The sequence below is a fragment of the Beta vulgaris genome, chromosome 5 (genome assembly GCF_026745355.1).
Source record: "Beta vulgaris subsp. vulgaris cultivar EL10 chromosome 5, EL10.2, whole genome shotgun sequence".
Taxonomy (NCBI): domain Eukaryota; kingdom Viridiplantae; phylum Streptophyta; class Magnoliopsida; order Caryophyllales; family Amaranthaceae; genus Beta; species Beta vulgaris.
This window is the reverse complement of record NC_079206.1, coordinates 3,357,567-3,376,480: the sequence shown is the minus strand read 5'-3', so window position 1 is coordinate 3,376,480 and position 18,914 is coordinate 3,357,567. Positions and strand designations below refer to the sequence as shown.

The 18,914-nt window shown below is 32.6% G+C and overlaps 1 protein-coding gene across 1 annotated transcript; it reads right to left on the bottom strand.

Moving 5' to 3' along the window:
• Positions 1-17,537: 17,537 nt before the first annotated feature.
• Positions 17,538-18,230, bottom strand: LOC104892235 (splicing factor 3B subunit 6-like protein). The gene has a single exon (XM_010678104.4). It carries the CDS (start codon positions 18,130-18,132, stop codon positions 17,761-17,763), a length of 372 nt encoding a protein of 123 aa, XP_010676406.1. The 5' UTR covers positions 18,133-18,230; the 3' UTR covers positions 17,538-17,760.
• Positions 18,231-18,914: the final 684 nt, after the last annotated feature.

The window sequence follows — 18,914 nt, the reverse complement described above, 5'->3', positions numbered from 1 at the left end:
ATATCTTTGAAGAGCTTTTTCTCCCATGGAACAGTAATCAGATACTAATTGGAGAAACCCTGGAAATATTGTAAAATTCTTCCACCACTTAACATTGAATTGACGGTGAAGGGTATAAGGTTCATTTTGATTTCTTTGGAACCAGCAGTATGACCAACAAGAGATCCATGCTAGACGGAAAGTCTTGCAAAAATCCATTATATTGATCATTTGCCACTGGGAGCTTCTGGCGGTCTTGGAACAAAAGTATTGGAATGGTTTTTTGAGTTCTTCTGGCAGCAAAGAGGGTTCTAGACCATACTTACGCCACCATTCAAGAAACCATACAGGAAATCTTGGATTATTTTTGAGGCAAACTGGATGGAAATTAATAAACCATGAATGGTTGTAACTTTCCACAAGGAAAACTCTATGCCAGGCATGGACATAGTCGTAATAGTTGTATCCAGTTAAATTATTACATGGTTTGGACAAAGGACGGTAAGACCAGGGAGAATTTCCCCAATCAGAGGATATAATGATTTGAAAAATGAGACATTTGGAAAAATTCGTATCTTTGGCAATTTTATCATCAATCTTACAGGAATTTGACTCTACTAAAATTTGACGATAGAAACTTAAATCCTTTCTTGGATCTTCTGGGATCCAATTGAAATTGGGCGGTAGAAATCTTGAAAGAAAAGTTTGAATATTATCTTTAGTTGGGACATTAGAAAATGATAAAAGAGTGATTGGTTCTTCAAATTCTTTTTTCAGGTATTCTGGAGTTTTAGAAGGAGAAATTTGAGAAGGTTTTTCTGTAGCTTGGGCAAATGTTATTGGAGGAAAATCTTGTAAGTTTTGAAAGGCATTTTGGGTAATTGGAATTCCTGAAGGATGGAGAACAATTTGATCATTTGAAGTTTCTTTTGATTTTGACTTTGACGACTTATTCTTACCCATTTCTTCCCTGTAAAAATTCACGGGTAAGAAAATCTGGAAGTGAATTGTTTTCTCCTTTAATGAATTCAATTTCAAAATCAAAAACTGACAAGATAGCTTGCCATCTTGCAAAAATTTGTTTTGAAACAATATTTTGAACATCCTTTTGTAAAACTTCTTTAGCAGATTTACAATCTATTCTTAACAAAAACCTTTTATTGTACAAATCATCTTGGAATTTAGAAATACATAAAACTATTGATAAAATTTCCTTTTTAATAGTAGAATAATTCTTTTGAGGTCCGAGCCATAGACCTGACGTGAATCTAACAACTTGTTCATTGGATGACTCATGCAATTTTTGTTTGAGAATGCCTCCATATCCTATCTCCGAGGCATCTGTTTCAACTATCATGAATGCTTGAGGATGTGGAAGACCTATGCATGGAAGGGACTTGACCTTTTGTTTTAACTGTTTGACCAATGCAGTATGCTCTTGACTCCATGCAGGGGGATTCTTTTGCAGACGTTTATACAAAGGAGCACATAATTGACGTAAATTTGGAAAGAAATCAGAGACATAATTAAGACATCCTAGAAACCTCTGCAATTGATTTTTATCTTTGATTTCATCAGGGAACTTATCAGAAAATTCTATAGCGCGAGCTATTGGCTTGATAGTTCCTTGGTGAATATCATGACCCAAAAATCTAATCTTTGTTTGGAAAAGCTTCATCTTTGGTGCAGAAACAACTAAACCATTTCTTTTAATAACATTTAAAAAGATGTTTAGGTGTTTCATATGCTGTTCAACAGAATTGGAATATACTAACACATCGTCAATGTAGACAATAACAAAATTAGAATAAGGATTTAGAATATCGTTCATAATATTCATAAATTCTGATGGAGCATTCTTAATTCCAAAAGGCATAACGTTCCATTCGTAATGCCCGAAAGGAACATTGAAGGCAGTTTTATATCTGTCTTCCTCTGCTATTTGGATTTGCCAAAAACCACTTTTCATATCAAATTTGGAGAAAATTTTTGCATCATATAATCTATTTAACAAATCTTTCTTATTTGGAATAGGGTAACGAATCCATTGGAGAGCTTTGTTTAAAGGTTTATAGTTAACAACTAGCCGAGGGACACCTCTTTCTTTTTCGGCTTGATTATTAACATAAAAGGCTGAGCAACTCCAAGGAGATTTTGAGGGTCGAATAAGTTTTTTGTCAAGAAGGGTTTGGATTTCTTTCTTGCAAAATTCTAAAAGTTCTTGGTTCATTTGGATTGGTCTGGCTTTAGTTGGAATATTTTTTTCAGAAAAATCTTTTTCATAAGGTAGATAAACAACATGTTTCTTTCTTTCCCAGAAAGCATTTGGAACATCAGAACAAATTTCATTTTGAAAACGTTCTTCAATTTCTTTAATCTTTTGTTGAATATCTTTCCTTTGCAATTGTTCTTCTATGCGAAGGTAAGATATTTCATCTTTAAGCATTTTAATCTGAGACCTTTTTGAAGAGATTTGGTTTATCTGTTGAGAAATAGTGCTTGATTGTAAGAGATGAATATCCTTTTGACTAACAGAAGTAACAAATTTGAAAGTCATTTCCTTTCCCAAAACATTAGTGTGTATTCCTTCAGAGTTAACATGAAAAGGATAAATTTGAGTTAGAAAGGGGGTTCCTAAAATCATTTCATTACTAATATCTTTGACTAAAATAAAAGAATTTTTGAAACAATAACCTGAGTTACAAACATAAGCTTTTGGGAGTTTGTACTTAATTTGGAGCTTAGCGTCATTAGCACTTTGTAATTGTTCAGAAGTTTTTTCGTAAAACTTTGAAGGTATTAATCCTTCTCTTAAACAATTCTGATCAGCACCACTATCTACTAGGGCAATAATATTTCTTTGAAAATCATTTGATACAGAAAGAGTTATTAAACAATACCATTTTTGAAAAGATATTCTTTCTATAACTTGACAAAATTGATCATTTGTAAAATCAGATGAAGATGTTTGATGTTCAATTATAATCTCTTTAGATTTTTGCCTTGGATAATTGTTGTTTTCAAGCAGACTCAATTTTGCTTCTATACTTAGATCTTTGGTATGAAGATCTAATATAGAATCTTGAATTTGTTTGATCTGGGATTTGATATGATTGATTTCAGTTTGGAGCTCTTTTGTGGTAATAGGCGTTATTGGACTTTTAGATGCCATTTTAAGAATTTGATTTAGATTTTCTTCTTCTGTTCTGTTGTTGGACAGTATTGGTTTTTTAAGAACTATATCTCTTAATCTTTTAAGATATTGTTCTTTGATAAGAGGATCATTGATCTTGTCCACAATGTCAAGAATCAATTCTTTCTCCTTATCAGAATTTGAAAGGACACAAATATTTTGAGTACAGAATTGAACAGAAGAGTTATCAGAAGATGTAGAATTATCACTGTCATAACACAGTTGATTTATTTCATTATCTTCTGACTCAGATGAGGAATTTTGACTTAATTGGAAGAGCTTAAGAAGTTTATTTTGGAGATCAGGGTTATCGGAGAATATTTCATTTATTTTCTTCTTAAAATTACATTTGTTAGCTTTATGACCAGGTTTTCCGCATTTGTAGCAGATGATAGTTGTATCATCTACATGTTTTTTAGACTTTACTTTTTTACCCTTTTTATAATATTTTTCAGAAAATTTAGGAATCTTGGATTTAGGTTTATTAACGAATTTCGACCTTTTAAATTTTTCTTGTCGTTTTCTGGTAGAAGGAGCTTGAATCTTTTCTAGACCAAAGGCCTCACAGAAAGATCCTAGTTCCTTACGTTTTATGGCTTTTTCATTTCCATACTTAGTTTGAATTCTCAATTCATTACATAGGGACAATCCTTCTCGTTTGATAAAGGCAAACAGTTGTCCGTATGTAAATTCATTGTATGGAATTTCATCTTGACCCGTGGCTTCTCGGAGCTTGTTGAAAATTCTTTGAGCAAAAAGAGTTGGAAGACCGGAGATAAATTTTTCTTTCCAGAATGGAAGAGTACAATCTTCTCTGGTTAATACATTTGATAGGAAGACGTCTTTATACCATCGATAGTCACTTAAAGAAGGACATCGGAGGTTACTCAGAATTATATGTCCAGTTTTGAGATGATCTGAGGCGTTTCCCATGAAATGCATTACAATTGCAGACATTAACATTCTTAATCCTCTGTCAGTTCTTTTAATTTCTTTTTTAACTTCTCCAGTAGTTGGATCTATTTTTTCTTCGGATTTTTCTTCTACAGCATTTAATATATCAATTTTATCTCTTAAGGAAATTACATTTTCCCACCAATGCTTAAGGTTTCCTGTAAAACCTCTTGCTATGGCAGCGGCCGCTTCGTTCATAGATACATTATCATTCGATCTATGATAAACTTCAGCAACCATCATCATTTCTTCTAAAGTTTTGACAATTTCATGCTCAGAACGACCATCTATATTCCATTCATAAAGATGATCTGCAGAGAATTGTTTTTGAGGACCATATTGACTTCGTTCCTCATATTGAAGGTCTGGAGGTGTTGGTCGTGGATAATAGTTCCTAGTAGGATTATTTCTCCATGAAGAAGGAAATTTGGATTTTATTTTGTTAACAGAAAAATTTTCAGCCTTCATCCTTCATAAAAATTATCTCTGTAATAATCTTAGTCTCAAGTGTAGTTTACTATTTATCACCTCCAATCTTTGAAGCTTTTATCCAGATATATCAAAAGTAAGATTTTCTACATTACTTCAAATTTTGTTTAAATTGCTTTATAAATTCCATTTCTTTTAAATATCGTTTTAATATATATATATATACCAAAGCTCCTTCCATTCTGGTATCAGAGCCATACTGTAGCATACTGTATAGTACCGACACTGTAGCATTACTGTAGCATACTGCAACATCTACTGTAGCATCTTTATTTTACTTTCTGCCATTAGAATACATATAAGTTTAGCACTGCATATACGTGTGCGTGGTCATACGTTGGTTTAGACTGCATCTAAGGTTGGTCAGCCGTGGTTAGGTGGTCCCCGTAGCAGTTGGTCCCGTAAGTCCCACAGTATTTGCTAGTGTCAAATTTATATCATTCCAATGTCCTTGAGTAAGATCAAGAAGCTTGTAGGTAGTAGTTCCAGTATGAAACACCCAGTCCAAAGCCATGAGGTCATTTCCAAAGATTTTCAAAATTGGCAACTTCCAAAAATTTCAGAGTCTCAAATTTATGAAAAGAGTCCATGGAATTTCATGTCTTCGCATGGAATTAGGATAGAAGAGTTTACTACAAGTGTTGCATCCAAAGTTATGAGTCTCCAACTTTTAGATTCAAAGTCAATTCAAAATTATGTCAGTCAAGGTCATAGGTATATTCATTTTGGTTGTGTCCAAATTGCTATTAAACCTATGGTCAGATTAGGTTTAGATTGTCCAGTTATGTTAGCTTTGCGTGATAAATCTTTAAAAACATTTAAAGATTCTTTGCTTGCTTTAGCTAATACTAATATTTGTCAAGGTCCAATTTACTTCAATTGTTTTCCAAACCTATCTAAAGATTTAGAAGATCCATTTATTCTTCAATCTTTGATTTTAGATGTGAATATGGCTCATAATATTCAATTTGAAGGAGCAAGGAATTTTTCAATTATTTATCGAATTTATTACAAATTATTAAACTCTCAGCTTAATCCAAAGTGTAGAATAAGGTTTGCACCTGGTGAAACTTTGATGTTTAAAGTGGAACTAGGACAAGCCACTACACACGTTCCAAAATCCTTAAAATGGGATGAAGTTACTATTCCAGATGAATGGGCAGTAGACTCTCAACCCATCCTCAAACCAATAGAAGAAAAGAAAGTTGAACAAATAATAGAAGAACCTGATGGTCGAGTACTTATCAGATTTAATTCTAGTAGAGACTTCCCTGCGGCCTCTACTTATGAATTTCAATCCGCTAGATCATCATGTTCTTTTCCAAGTTTTAAAGAGGATAATATTCCTTCTACACTTCCTATAAAGTTTTCCAAAAAACTCCAATTCCTGAAATAATCACTGAGAATGTTTCTCCAACTCACTCTGAAATGAGACCTCCATCGTTCTCCTCCATTAATGTTCTTTTCAGAGAATTCAAAATTGATAAAGCTTATTTGCAAGAAGACTTTTCTTCAGAAGAAAATTATGAGAAAAGAAAATGGTTTTATGAAAATTTTGATAAAGAAGCAAGAGATTTTCTAAGAGAAGAATGGTACAGTTTTATGAACAAACTGTCTGCAAATGTTTTATATTTTACATGGCTACCTATATATTTTTGTCAAAATGATTTAATATATCCCTTTAATAGTATTCAAACTCACGAGTCTTTAAGTCAGAAATGGACACTTAAAGATAGGGGTGAAAGTTATTCGGATCAAATCCAAAATCCAATCCAATCCAATCCGAATTAGTAATTCGGATCGGATTTGAATTGTGTTCGGATTGGATTCGGATTGAGATTTTTTGAAAAATTGGATTTTCGGATTGGATTGGATTGAGGGTAATCGGATCCAAAAATCCAATATAACCAAATAGTAATATGCCTTATATTATGTATATCTGGATTGGGCTTAAGTACTTAACTGTTTTTTTTATAAACAAAACCTACTCCATAGCCTAATACACATAGCACTTCAACCCTTCCCCTAAAACACTAAGTGCACTTAATTCCTCATTTCCTGAATCTACTAAGTTGTTGTTGTGCTTAATTCATTTCATTGAAAAACTAGAGTTTTAAAAAAATCGGATTTTCGGATCGGATCCAATCTAGAGTATGAAAATTCGGATTGGATTGGATCGGATTCAAACCCCAATTGGTTTGGATTCGGATTGAAAAATTGAAATCCAAATTTTATTCGGATCGGATTGGATTAAACCCTAATCCAAACCGCACACCGAACTTTCACCCCTACTTAAAGACGGTAAGATTGTTCAAGCCAAGTATCCTCCTCTTGAAGGGTTTTTGATTACGCAGCAAGGTCAAACTTGTCATGCTGCTCCCTTCAAAACCGGGAGAGAGGGATCTGGTCAAGAAAATTCCTGCTTAGAAGACATTAAAAAGGTCTATGAACAAAATAATTTTTCAAACAAAATTCTGCACACTATTTCTAAACAAGTGGATAACATGTCAGAACAGATTTCAAAATTTAAAGAAGAAGATCAATTATCACAGGATTTCAAAAAATTGTCTATTTCTGAAAATTCGTCTAATTCTAATGATAAGGCTTCTACTTCTAAATCTTATCCAAATGAAATAACAAAACCTTTCTTAATAAAGGTTCCAGATTTTGAACCATCAAATTCTAGTTCACTAATATTTCTTCAAAACCCTCATCAAACCTTTTAAAGGAAATTTCTAAACGATTGGATAAGAACATCAACTGCATTGACCAAGATTGTGACTGCAGCGATGAAGACTATCCAAAAGAGGAATATTTTAATGAGGAGTCTGATGAACATTTTTCTGTTAACAAAATAAAATCCAAATTTCCTTCTTCATGGAGAAATAATCCTACTAGGAACTATTATCCACGACCAACACCTCCAGACCTTCAATATGAGGAACGAAGTCAATATGGTCCTCAAAAACAATTCTCTGCAGATCATCTTTATGAATGGAATATAGATGGTCGTTCTGAGCATGAAATTGTCAAAACTTTAGAAGAAATGATGATGGTTGCTGTGTAACTAAACACTTCACATACTATCCATCAACACAACAGAAGTCATTTATCACAAAATTCACACTTTTGATAATTTAAATCCAAAATCCGAACTCAATATTCACAATTTAATTCTATCAAACACCAAAATATAGAAATACTTCCCAAGTCTCAAAGTCAAAAAGAACGTATTTCCTACAGAGTCATAACTCACAATTCATAATGAAATTCTATCAAACACCAAAAGATAGAAATATTTCCAAGTCTCAAAGTCAAAACAAACAAATTTCCCAAATAGTTTGTCTTAGCATTCCCCAATTGCAAAAGGTCCACCCCATCAAAAAAATCCAAATCATACACACAATAATGGTAACCCAAAATGATAATACACTTGATATAACAGTTATGCTTGAATCATTAATGTCCTCAAATGCTCCATAAAAACCTAAAACATGTTTAACAATAACTTTGTCTACCACCAATTTTAACTCTCGTCAGCAAATGAATATCCAACCACCTCAAAATAACCTAAAAACATACTACATAATCTAACAATTAAACAACGTGAGGAGCGAAAATTCTTGTAATAGATACTTATCATAATATTCGTCAAAGGTAGTACATTATCTGTAGTATGTCAACCATAAACTACATCATAGCCTTTCAAACACAACCATTACATACAATTAAACCTAGATACTTTCACCAAATCGCTTCCTTTACAATAATTTATCTTCAAACAACAACCTCATCATAACACCTCCACTAAGAACCCCAATTCCTTGGTAACTAAACACTTCACATCCTATTCATCAACACAACTAAAGTCATTTATCACAAAATTCACACTTTTGATAATTTAAATCCAAAATCTGAACTCACTATTCACAATTTAATTCTATCAAACACCAAAAGATAGAAATACTTCCTAAGTCTCAAAGTCAAAAAGAACATATTTCCTAAAGAGTCATAACTCACAATTCACAATAAAATTCTATCAAACACCAAATAGAAATATTTCCTAAAGAGTCATAACAAACAAATTTCCCAAAAAGTTTGTCTTAGCATTCCCCAATTGCAAAAAGTCCACCCCATCAAAAAATTCAAAATCACACACAATAATGGTAACCCAAAATGATAATACACTTGATATAACATTTACGCTTGATCATTAATGTCCTCAAATGCTCCATAACAACCTAAAACATGTTTATCATCTAACTCGAGTTTGTCTACCACCAATTTTAACTCTCGTCAAGCAAATGAATATCCAACCACCTCAAAATAACCTAACATCATTACTAAATAATCTACAATTAAACAACGTGAGTAGCCAAAATTCTTGTAATAGATACTTAGCCATAATGTTCATCAAAGGTAGTACATTATCCGTAGTATGTCAACCTTAAACTACATCACACCTTTTCAAACACAACCATTACATACAATTACACCTAGATCTTTTCACCAAATCGCTTCCTTTACAATAATTTATCCTCAAACAACAACCTAATTATAACACCTCCACTAAGAACCCCAATTCCTCAGTAACTAGACACTTCACATGCTATCCATCAACACAACCGAAGTCATCTATCACAGAATTCACACTTTTGATAATTTAAATCCAAAATCCGAACTCACTATTCACAATTTAATTCTATCAAACACCAAGAGATAGAAATATTTCCCAAGTCTCAAAGTCAAAAAAAACATATTTCCTAAAGAGTCATAACTCACAATTCATAATAAAATTTCATCAAACATCAAAAGATAGAAATACTTCCAAGTCCCAAAGTCAAAACAAACAAATTTCCCAAAGAGTTTGTCTTAACATTCCCCAATTGCAAAAGGTCCACCCAATCAAAAAATCTAAATCATAGAAACAAAAATGGCAACCCAAAATGATAATACAATTTCTATAACATATATGCTTGAATCATTAATATCCTCAAATGCTCCATAACCACCTAAAACATGTTTATCATCTAACTCGAGTTTGAGTACAACCAATATTAACTCTCGTCAAACAAATGAATATCCAACCACCTCAAAATAACCTAACATCATACTACATAATCTACAATTAAACAACGTGAGGAGCCAAAATTCAAATTCTTGTAATAGATACTTGCCATAATGTTCATCAAAGGTAGTACATTATCCGTAGTATGTCAACCATAAACTACATCACACCTTTTCAAACACAATCATTACATACAATTACACCTAGATCCTTTCACCAAATCGCTTCCTTTACAATAATTTATCCTCAAACAACAACCTAATTATAACACCTCCACTAAGAACCCCAATTCCTCAGTAACTAGACACTTCACATGCTATCCATCAACACAACCGAAGTCATCTATCACAGAATTCACACTTATGATAATTTAAATCCAAAATCCGAACTCACTATTCACAATTTAATTCTATCAAACACCAAGAGATAGAAATATTTCCCAAAGTCTCAAAATAAAAAAAAAACATATTTCCTAAAGAGTCATAACTCACAATTCATAATAAAATTTCATCAAACATCAAAAGATAGAAATACTTCCAAGTTCCAAAGTCAAAACAAACAAATTTCCCAAAGAGTTTGTCTTAACATTCCCCAATTGCAAAAGGTCCACCCCATCAAAAAATCTAAATCATAGAAACATAAATGGCAACCCAAAATGATAATACAATTTCTATAACATATATGCTTGAATCATTAATATCCTCAAATGCTCCATAACCACCTAAAACATGTTTATCATCTAACTCGAGTTTGAGTACAACCAATATTAACTCTCGTCAAACAAATGAATATCCAACCACCTCAAAATAACCTAACATCATACTACATAATCTACAATTAAACAACGTGAGGAGCCAAAATTCAAATTCTTGTAATAGATACTTGCCATAATGTTCATCAAAGGTAGTACATTATCCGTAGTATGTCAACCATAAACTACATCACACCTTTTCAAACACAACCATTACATACAATTACACCTAGATCCTTTCACCAAATCGCTTCCTTTACAATAATTTATCCTCAAACAACAACCTAATTATAACACCTCCACTAAGAACCCCAATTCCTCAGTAACTAGACACTTCACATGCTATCCATCAACACAACCGAAGTCACCTATCACAGAATTCACACTTTTGATAATTTAAATCCAAAATCCGAACTCACTATTCACAATTTAATTCTATCAAACAACAAGAGATAGAAATATTTCCCAAGTCTCAAAGTCAAAAAAAACATATTTCCTAAAGAGTCATAACTCACAATTCATAATAAAATTTCATCAAACATCAAAAGATAGAAATACTTCCAAGTTCCAAAGTCAAAACAAACAAATTTCCCAAAGAGTTTGTCTTAATATTCCCCGATTGCAAAAGGTCCACCCCATCAAAAAATCTAAATCATAGAAACAAAAATGGCAACCCAAAATGATAATACAATTTCTATAACATATATGCTTGAATCATTAATATCCTCAAATGCTCCATAACCACCTAAAACATGTTTATCATCTAACTCGAGTTTGAGTACAACCAATATTAACTCTCGTCAAACAAATGAATATCCAACCACATCAAAATAACCTAACATCATACTACATAATCTACAATTAAACAACGTGAGGAGCCAAAATTCAAATTCTTGTAATAGATACTTGCCATAATGTTCATCAAAGGTAGTACATTATCCGTAGTATGTCAACCATAAACTACATCACACCTTTTCAAACACAACCATTACATACAATTACACCTAGATCCTTTCACCAAATCGCTTCCTTTACAATAATTTATCCTCAAACAACAACCTAATTATAACACCTCCACTAAGAACCCCAATTCCTCAGTAACTAGACACTTCACATGCTATCCATCAACACAACCGAAGTCATCTATCACAGAATCCACACTGTTGATAATTTAAATCCAAAATCCGAACTCACTATTCACAATTTAATTCTATCAAAAACCAAAAGATAGAAATATTTCCCAAGTCTCAAAGTCAAAAAGAACATATTTCCTAAAGAGTCACAACTCACAATTCACAATAAAATTCTATCAAACACCAAAAGATAGAAATACTTCCAAGTCCCAAAGTCAAAACAAACAAATTTCCCAAAGAGTTTGTCTTAGCATTCCCCAATTGCAAAAGGTCCACCCTATCAAAAAATCTAAATCATACACACAAAAATGGCAACCCAAAATGATAATACACTTTCTATAACATGTATGCTTGAATCATTAATATCCTCAAATGCTCCATAACCACCTAAAACATGTTTATCATCGACCTCGAGTTTGAGTACCACCAATTTTAACTCTCGTCAAACAAATGAATATCCAACCACCTCAAAATAACCTAACATCATACTACATAATCTACAATTAAACAACGTGAGGAGCCAAAATTCAAATTCTTGTAATAGATACTTGCCATAATGTTCATCAAAGGTAGTACATTATCCGTAGTATGTCAACCATAAACTACATCACACCTTTTCAAACACAACCATTACATACAATTATACCTAAATCCTTTCACCAAATCGCTTCCTTTACAATAATTTATCCTCAAACAACAACCTAATTATAACACCTCCACTAAGAACCCCAATTCCTTAGTAACTAAACACGTCACATCCTATCCATCAACACAACTAAAGTCATTTATCGCAGAATTCACACTTTTGATAATTTAAATCCAAAATCCTAACTCACTATTCACAATTTAATTCTATCAAACACCAAAAGATAGAAATATTTCCCAAGTCGCAAAGTCAAAAAGAATGTATTTCCTAAAGAGTCATAACTCACAATTCACAATAAAATTCTATCAAACACCCAAAGATAGAAATACTTCCAAGTCTCAAAGTCAAAACAAACAAATTTCCCAAAGAGTTTGTCTTAGCATTCCCCAATTGCAAAAAGTACACCACATCAAAAAAATCCAAATCATACACACAATAATGGTAACCCAAAATGATAATACACTTGAAATAACATTTACGCTTGATCATTAATGTCCTCAAATGCTCCACCACAACCTAAAAAATGTTTTTCATCGAACTCGAGTTTGTCTACCACCAATTTTAACTCTCATCAAACAAATGAGTATCCAACCACCTCAAAATAACCTAACATCATTACTACATAATCTGCAATTAAACAACGTGAGGAGCCAAAATTCTTGTAATAGATACTTGCCGTAATGTTCATCAAAGTTAGTACATAATCCGTAGTATGTCAACCATAAACTACATCATAGCTTTTAAACCACAACCACTAAATACAATTAAACCTGGATCCTTTCACCAAATCTCCTCCTTTACAATAATTTATCCTCAAACAACAACCTGATCATAACACCTCAACTAAGAACCCCAATTCCTCGGTAACTAGACACTTCACATGCTATCCATCACCACAACCGAAGTCATTTATCACATAATTCACACTTTTGATAATTTAAATCCAAAATCCGAACTCACTATTCACAATTTAATTCTATCAAGAACCAAGAGAGAGAAATACTTCCCAAGTCTCAAAGTCAAAAAGAACGTATTTCCTAAAGACTCATAACTCACAATTCATAATAAAATTCCATCAAACATCAAAAGATAGAAATACTTCCAAGTTCCAAAGTCAAAACAAACAAATTTCCCAAAGAGTTTGTCTTAATATTCCCCGATTGCAAAAGGTCCACCCCATCAAAAAATCTAAATCATACACACAAAAATGGCAACCCAAAATGATAATACACTTTCTATAACATGTGTGCTTGAATCATTAATATCCTCAAATGCTCCATAACCACCTAAAACATGTTTATCATCTAACTCGAGTTTGAGTACAACCAATATTAACTCTCGTCAAACAAATGAATATCCAACCACCTCAAAATAACCTAACATCATACTACATAATCTACAATTAAACAACGTGAGGAGCCAAAATTCAAATTCTTGTAATAGATACTTGCCATAATATTCGTCAAAGGTAGTACATATGTCAACCATAAACTACATCACAGCCTTTCAAACACAACCATTACATACAATTAAACCTAGATCCTTTCACCAAATCGCTTCCTTTATAATAATTTATCCTCAAACAACAACCGCATCATAACACCTCCACTAAGAACCCCAATTACTTAGTAACTAAACACTTCACATCCTATCCATAACACAACTGAAGTCATTTATCACATAATTCACACTTTTGATAATTTCAATCCAAAATCCGAACTCACTATTCACAATTTAATTCTATCAAACACCAAAAGATAGAAATACTTCCCAAGTCTCACAATGAAATAGAACGTATTTCCTAAAGAGTAATAACTCACAATTCACAATAAAATTCTATCAAACACCAAAAGATAGAAATACTTCCAAGTCTCAAAGGCAAAACAAATAAATTTCCCAAAGAATTTGTCTTAGCATTCCCTAATTGCAAAAGGTCCACCCCATCAATAAAATCAAAATCATACACACAATAATGGTAACCCAAAATGATAATACACTTGATATAACATTTATGCTTGCACTCACTATTCACAATTTAATTCTATCAAACACCAAAAGATAGAAATACTTCCCAAGTCTCATAGTCAAAAAGAACGTATTTCCTAAAGAGTCGTAACCCACAATTCATACTAAAATTCTATCAAACACCAAAAGAAAAAAATATTTCCAAGTCTTAAAGTCAAAACAAACAAATTTCCGAAAGAATTTGTCTTAACATTCCCCAATTGCAAAAGGTCCACTCCATCAAAAAAATCCAAATCATACACACAATAATGGTAACCCAAAATGATAATACACTTGATATAACAGTTATGCTTGAATCATTAATGTCCTCAAATGCTCCATAACAACCTAAAACATGTTTATCATCTAACTCGAGTTTGTCTACCACCAATTTTAACTCTCGTCAAACAAATGATTATCCAACCACCTCAAAATAACCTAACATCATACTACATAATCTACAATTAAACAACGTGAGGAACCAAAATTCTTGTAATAGATATTTGCCATAATATTCGTCAAAGGTAGTACAATATCCGTAGTATGTCAACCATAAACTACATCACAGCCTTTCAAACACAACCATTACAGACAATTAAACCTAGATCCTTTCACCGAATCGCTTCCTTTATAATATTTATCCTCAAACAACAACCTAATCATAACACCTCCACTATGAACCCCAATTCCGTAATAATTAAACATTTCACATCCTATCCATCAACACAACTGAAGTCATTTATCATAGAATTCACACTTTTGATAATTTCAATCAAAAATCCGAACTCACTATTCACAATTTAATTCTATCAAACACCAAAAGATAGAAATACATCCCTAAGTCTCAAAGTCAAAAAGAACGTATTTCCCAAAGAGTCATAACCCACAATTCACAATTAAATTCTATCAAACACCAAAAGATAGAAATACTTCCAAGTCTTAAAGTCAAAACAAACAAATTTCCCAAATAGTTTGTCTTAGCATTCCCGAATTGCAAAAGGTCCACTCCATCAAAAAAATCCAAATCATACACACAATAATGGTAACCTAAAATGATAATACACTTGATATAATATTTATGCTCGAATCATTAATGTCCTCAAATGCTCCATAACAACATAAAACATGTTTATCATCTAACTCGAGTTTGTCTACCACCAATTTTAAATCTCTTCAAGCAAATGAATATCCAACCACCTCAAAATAACCTAACATCATACTACATAATCTACATTAAACAACGTGAGGAGCCAAAATTCAAATTCCTGTAATAGATACTTGCCATAATATTCGTCAAAGGTAGTACATATGTCAACCATAAACTACATCACAGCCTTTCAAACACAACCATTACATACCATTAAACCTAAATCCTTTCACCAAATCGCTTCCTTTACAATAATTTATCCTCAAACAACAACCGCATCATAACACCTCCACTAAGAACCCTAATTCCTTAGTAACTAAACACTTCACATTCTATCCATAACACAACTGAAGTCATTTATCACAGAATTCACACTTTTGATAATTTAAATCCGAACTCACTATTCACAATTTAATTCTATCAAACACCAAAAGATAGAAATACTTCCCAAGTCTCAAAGTCAAAAAGAACGTATTTCCTAAAGAGTCATAACTCACAATTCACAATAAAATTCTACCAAACACCAAAAGATAAAAATAATTCCAAGTCTCAAAGTAAAAACAAACAATTTTCCCAAAGAGTTTGTCTTAGCATTCCCCAATTGCAAAAGGTCCACCCCATCAAAAAAATTCAAATCATACACACAATAATTGTAACCCAAAATGATAATACACTTTATATAACATTTATGCTTGAATCATTAATGTCCTCAAATGCTCCATAACAACCTAAAACATGTTTATCATCTAACTCGAGTTTGTGTACCACCAATTTTAACTCTCTTCAAACAAATGAATATCCAACCACCTCAAAATAACCAACATCATACTACATAATCTACAATTAAACAACGTGAGGAGCCAAAATTCTTGTAATAGATACTTGCCATAATGTTCATCAAAGGTAGTACATTATCCATAGTATGTCAACCATAAACTACATCACAGCTTTTCAAACACAACCATTACATACAATTACACTAAGATCCTTTCACCAAATCGCCTTCTTTACAATAATTTATCCTCAAACAACCTAGAGCACTTAAGCTTTCAATCACTAGTTGAAACTACTTTTCCATTTCAAGGATGTAACAAGATCCCTTCATTGCAAAACATAACCAATTCGGCAATAAAACAGACAAATTAATCAACTGCATAAGTTTTTGGATTTCAAAAATTGCATCATACAAGTAGTATACAAACTTGAGATTAGTCATGTTAATGTTGAAGGCTAACAGCTAAAAATCAGTTAGTTACGTCTTATTTCAACACTTTTTTTTGTGTTTTTGCTACATTTCAAACTCATATTTGCAAGTGGCAATGATGATAAACAAGCCCTAATTTTCCACTACGTAAAAAAAACAACTATTAGAAGTAGCACGTCATGGAGAACAACAACCCAAATAAAGACCGACAAAACAGTATCTAGGGAAATCCAAATGTACAAACTGCCACACCTAAACGGCCAAATCCATTATAGATCAGCAAGATTGATATCCAGCTGACAACCCAACCAATTATATGCAAGATATGGAATTCCAAACCAACAATGACAAGCTGTTCCTAAGGGCAGAAGCATAACTCTCGGGACAAACAAATGCTGAAATAACTATAAGATCACCTCCATGTGCTTTACTGTTGTTAACATTTGTGTTTTTTAATGCACTATTTTTACTAAATCAGCTAGTGTTGGAAGTAGATAGGAAGAAGATCATATCAACCTAGAGAGCAGATAGAGTATGTAACACATGAAGGAACACTCCAACAAATGGAGCAGGTCATTCTCGTTACAGCATACACATAACTCATGTCAAATATCAATCAAAGTATCTGGTGAACCAAAATGAAACAACACCTTCCTCTTAATTAGTCTGCTACTTTATCAAATATTCGAAACTCACAACTCAAGCCCAAACATGAATTCATTCTAATATAACCTAAGCAGATACCTTCTTATTAATTTGGCGAATAGCAAAACGCTCTCAAACTCCTCAAATCCTAACCCAGAAGCATAAAAACAGACCCCCAAAACACTAGTATCGGAAAATACGATCCTTCAAAAAAATCATGAACAAGAACCAGTAGCCAGAATAAAATCAGACCACAGAGTTGTTCATCAACAAAAGGAAGCTTCTTCCCTTCAGTTATAGTGTCAATTTCTACGAATTTGACACTTCAACAAAAACACATCCATAATACTATAAATTCAAGAGCAAAAAGCGCCCAATTTCATAGTGTATACTAGCAAGCTAATACTACAATACTAAATAGTCACAATCAATTCCAAAAAAAAAAAAAAAAAACATATACAATTAACATACATTCCAAAAAAAACTCGCTAAACCTAAAAACCGAAAAAAAAAAAAAGCATAACAATTAAACCATACGACAAAAAAGTCACTTATCTTTAGTAGAAACACCATATTTCTCCTGCAATTTCGTGATTTCCTCTTCCTTCTTCTTAAAATCAACCTTCTTGTTCATCTTAGCAGGTTGATAATACAGCACAATGAGATAACGATTAGCGACGTTAAACCCAGAGAGATGATCGACAGCAGTTTTAGCGTCGTAAATATCCTCGTAAACTACGAACGCAGTTCCTCGAGTATCCTTGTTAGTTCCGACACGAATTTGTCGAATTGCTCCGTACTTGCCAAAAATGTCGTACATTTCTTCGCTGGTGATGTTGAAGGGAAGATTTCGAACGTAGAGAACTCTGTTAACTTCTGGAGGTAATCGAGTGTTGGCTTTTCTCAAACTGATCGACATTTTTAGGGTTAGGGTTTGTTGATTGAAGGTTTGATGAGAGAGATTGGATTTCAGAAGCTCCAACGGGAAAATAAGGGAAGGGGAGATATTTGTTAATTGTTATGTCGGTTAAATTGTCTACACGCGTTTTAGAAACAGAAAAGCGCGTTAATGTATTGGTTAACTTGTGCTTGTCTAGCAAATGGATTAGTTTTTTTTTTTTTTTTTGACAGAAGCAAATGGATAGTTTGAGATTAGACAATTTTTTCTTTTGACTGGTTGGGATCAAACTTTCTAATCTCATAATAATTTCAAATTAGTATATGGTTTGGGCGTTACCCCGAGCTAGTATTATTATCCAAATTTAATATATATTTTTTTCATTCTTATTAAAATATATTAAGGAAAAGTCAGCATTCAACATTTAAAAGGTACAAATATAATAATATGGACACTTAAAGCATGGTTAAAAGTTGGTTGAGATGGTGATTGTGTTATGTATAATAGCAAGAGGTCACGAGTTCAAATCTTGTTGCAAGTTAATATATTGGGCGATACCTTTATTGTTGGGTTTATTTATAGTAGGGGATCGGACTAGAGGTTACTTATCATTGTTGAGGTTAATTATATTCCTAGGGTCGTGTTAGATTCACCCCTAAACGGGTTGAACCCTCAATACTAACCATACCCGTTTTTAAATCGAGTCGACAACCATAAGTAGACTTTTTATTGACCCGTTAGTCATTCACCTATCTATAAACCAGACAAATCAACCTCGTTATTTCTTTACAAATTTCTTATAT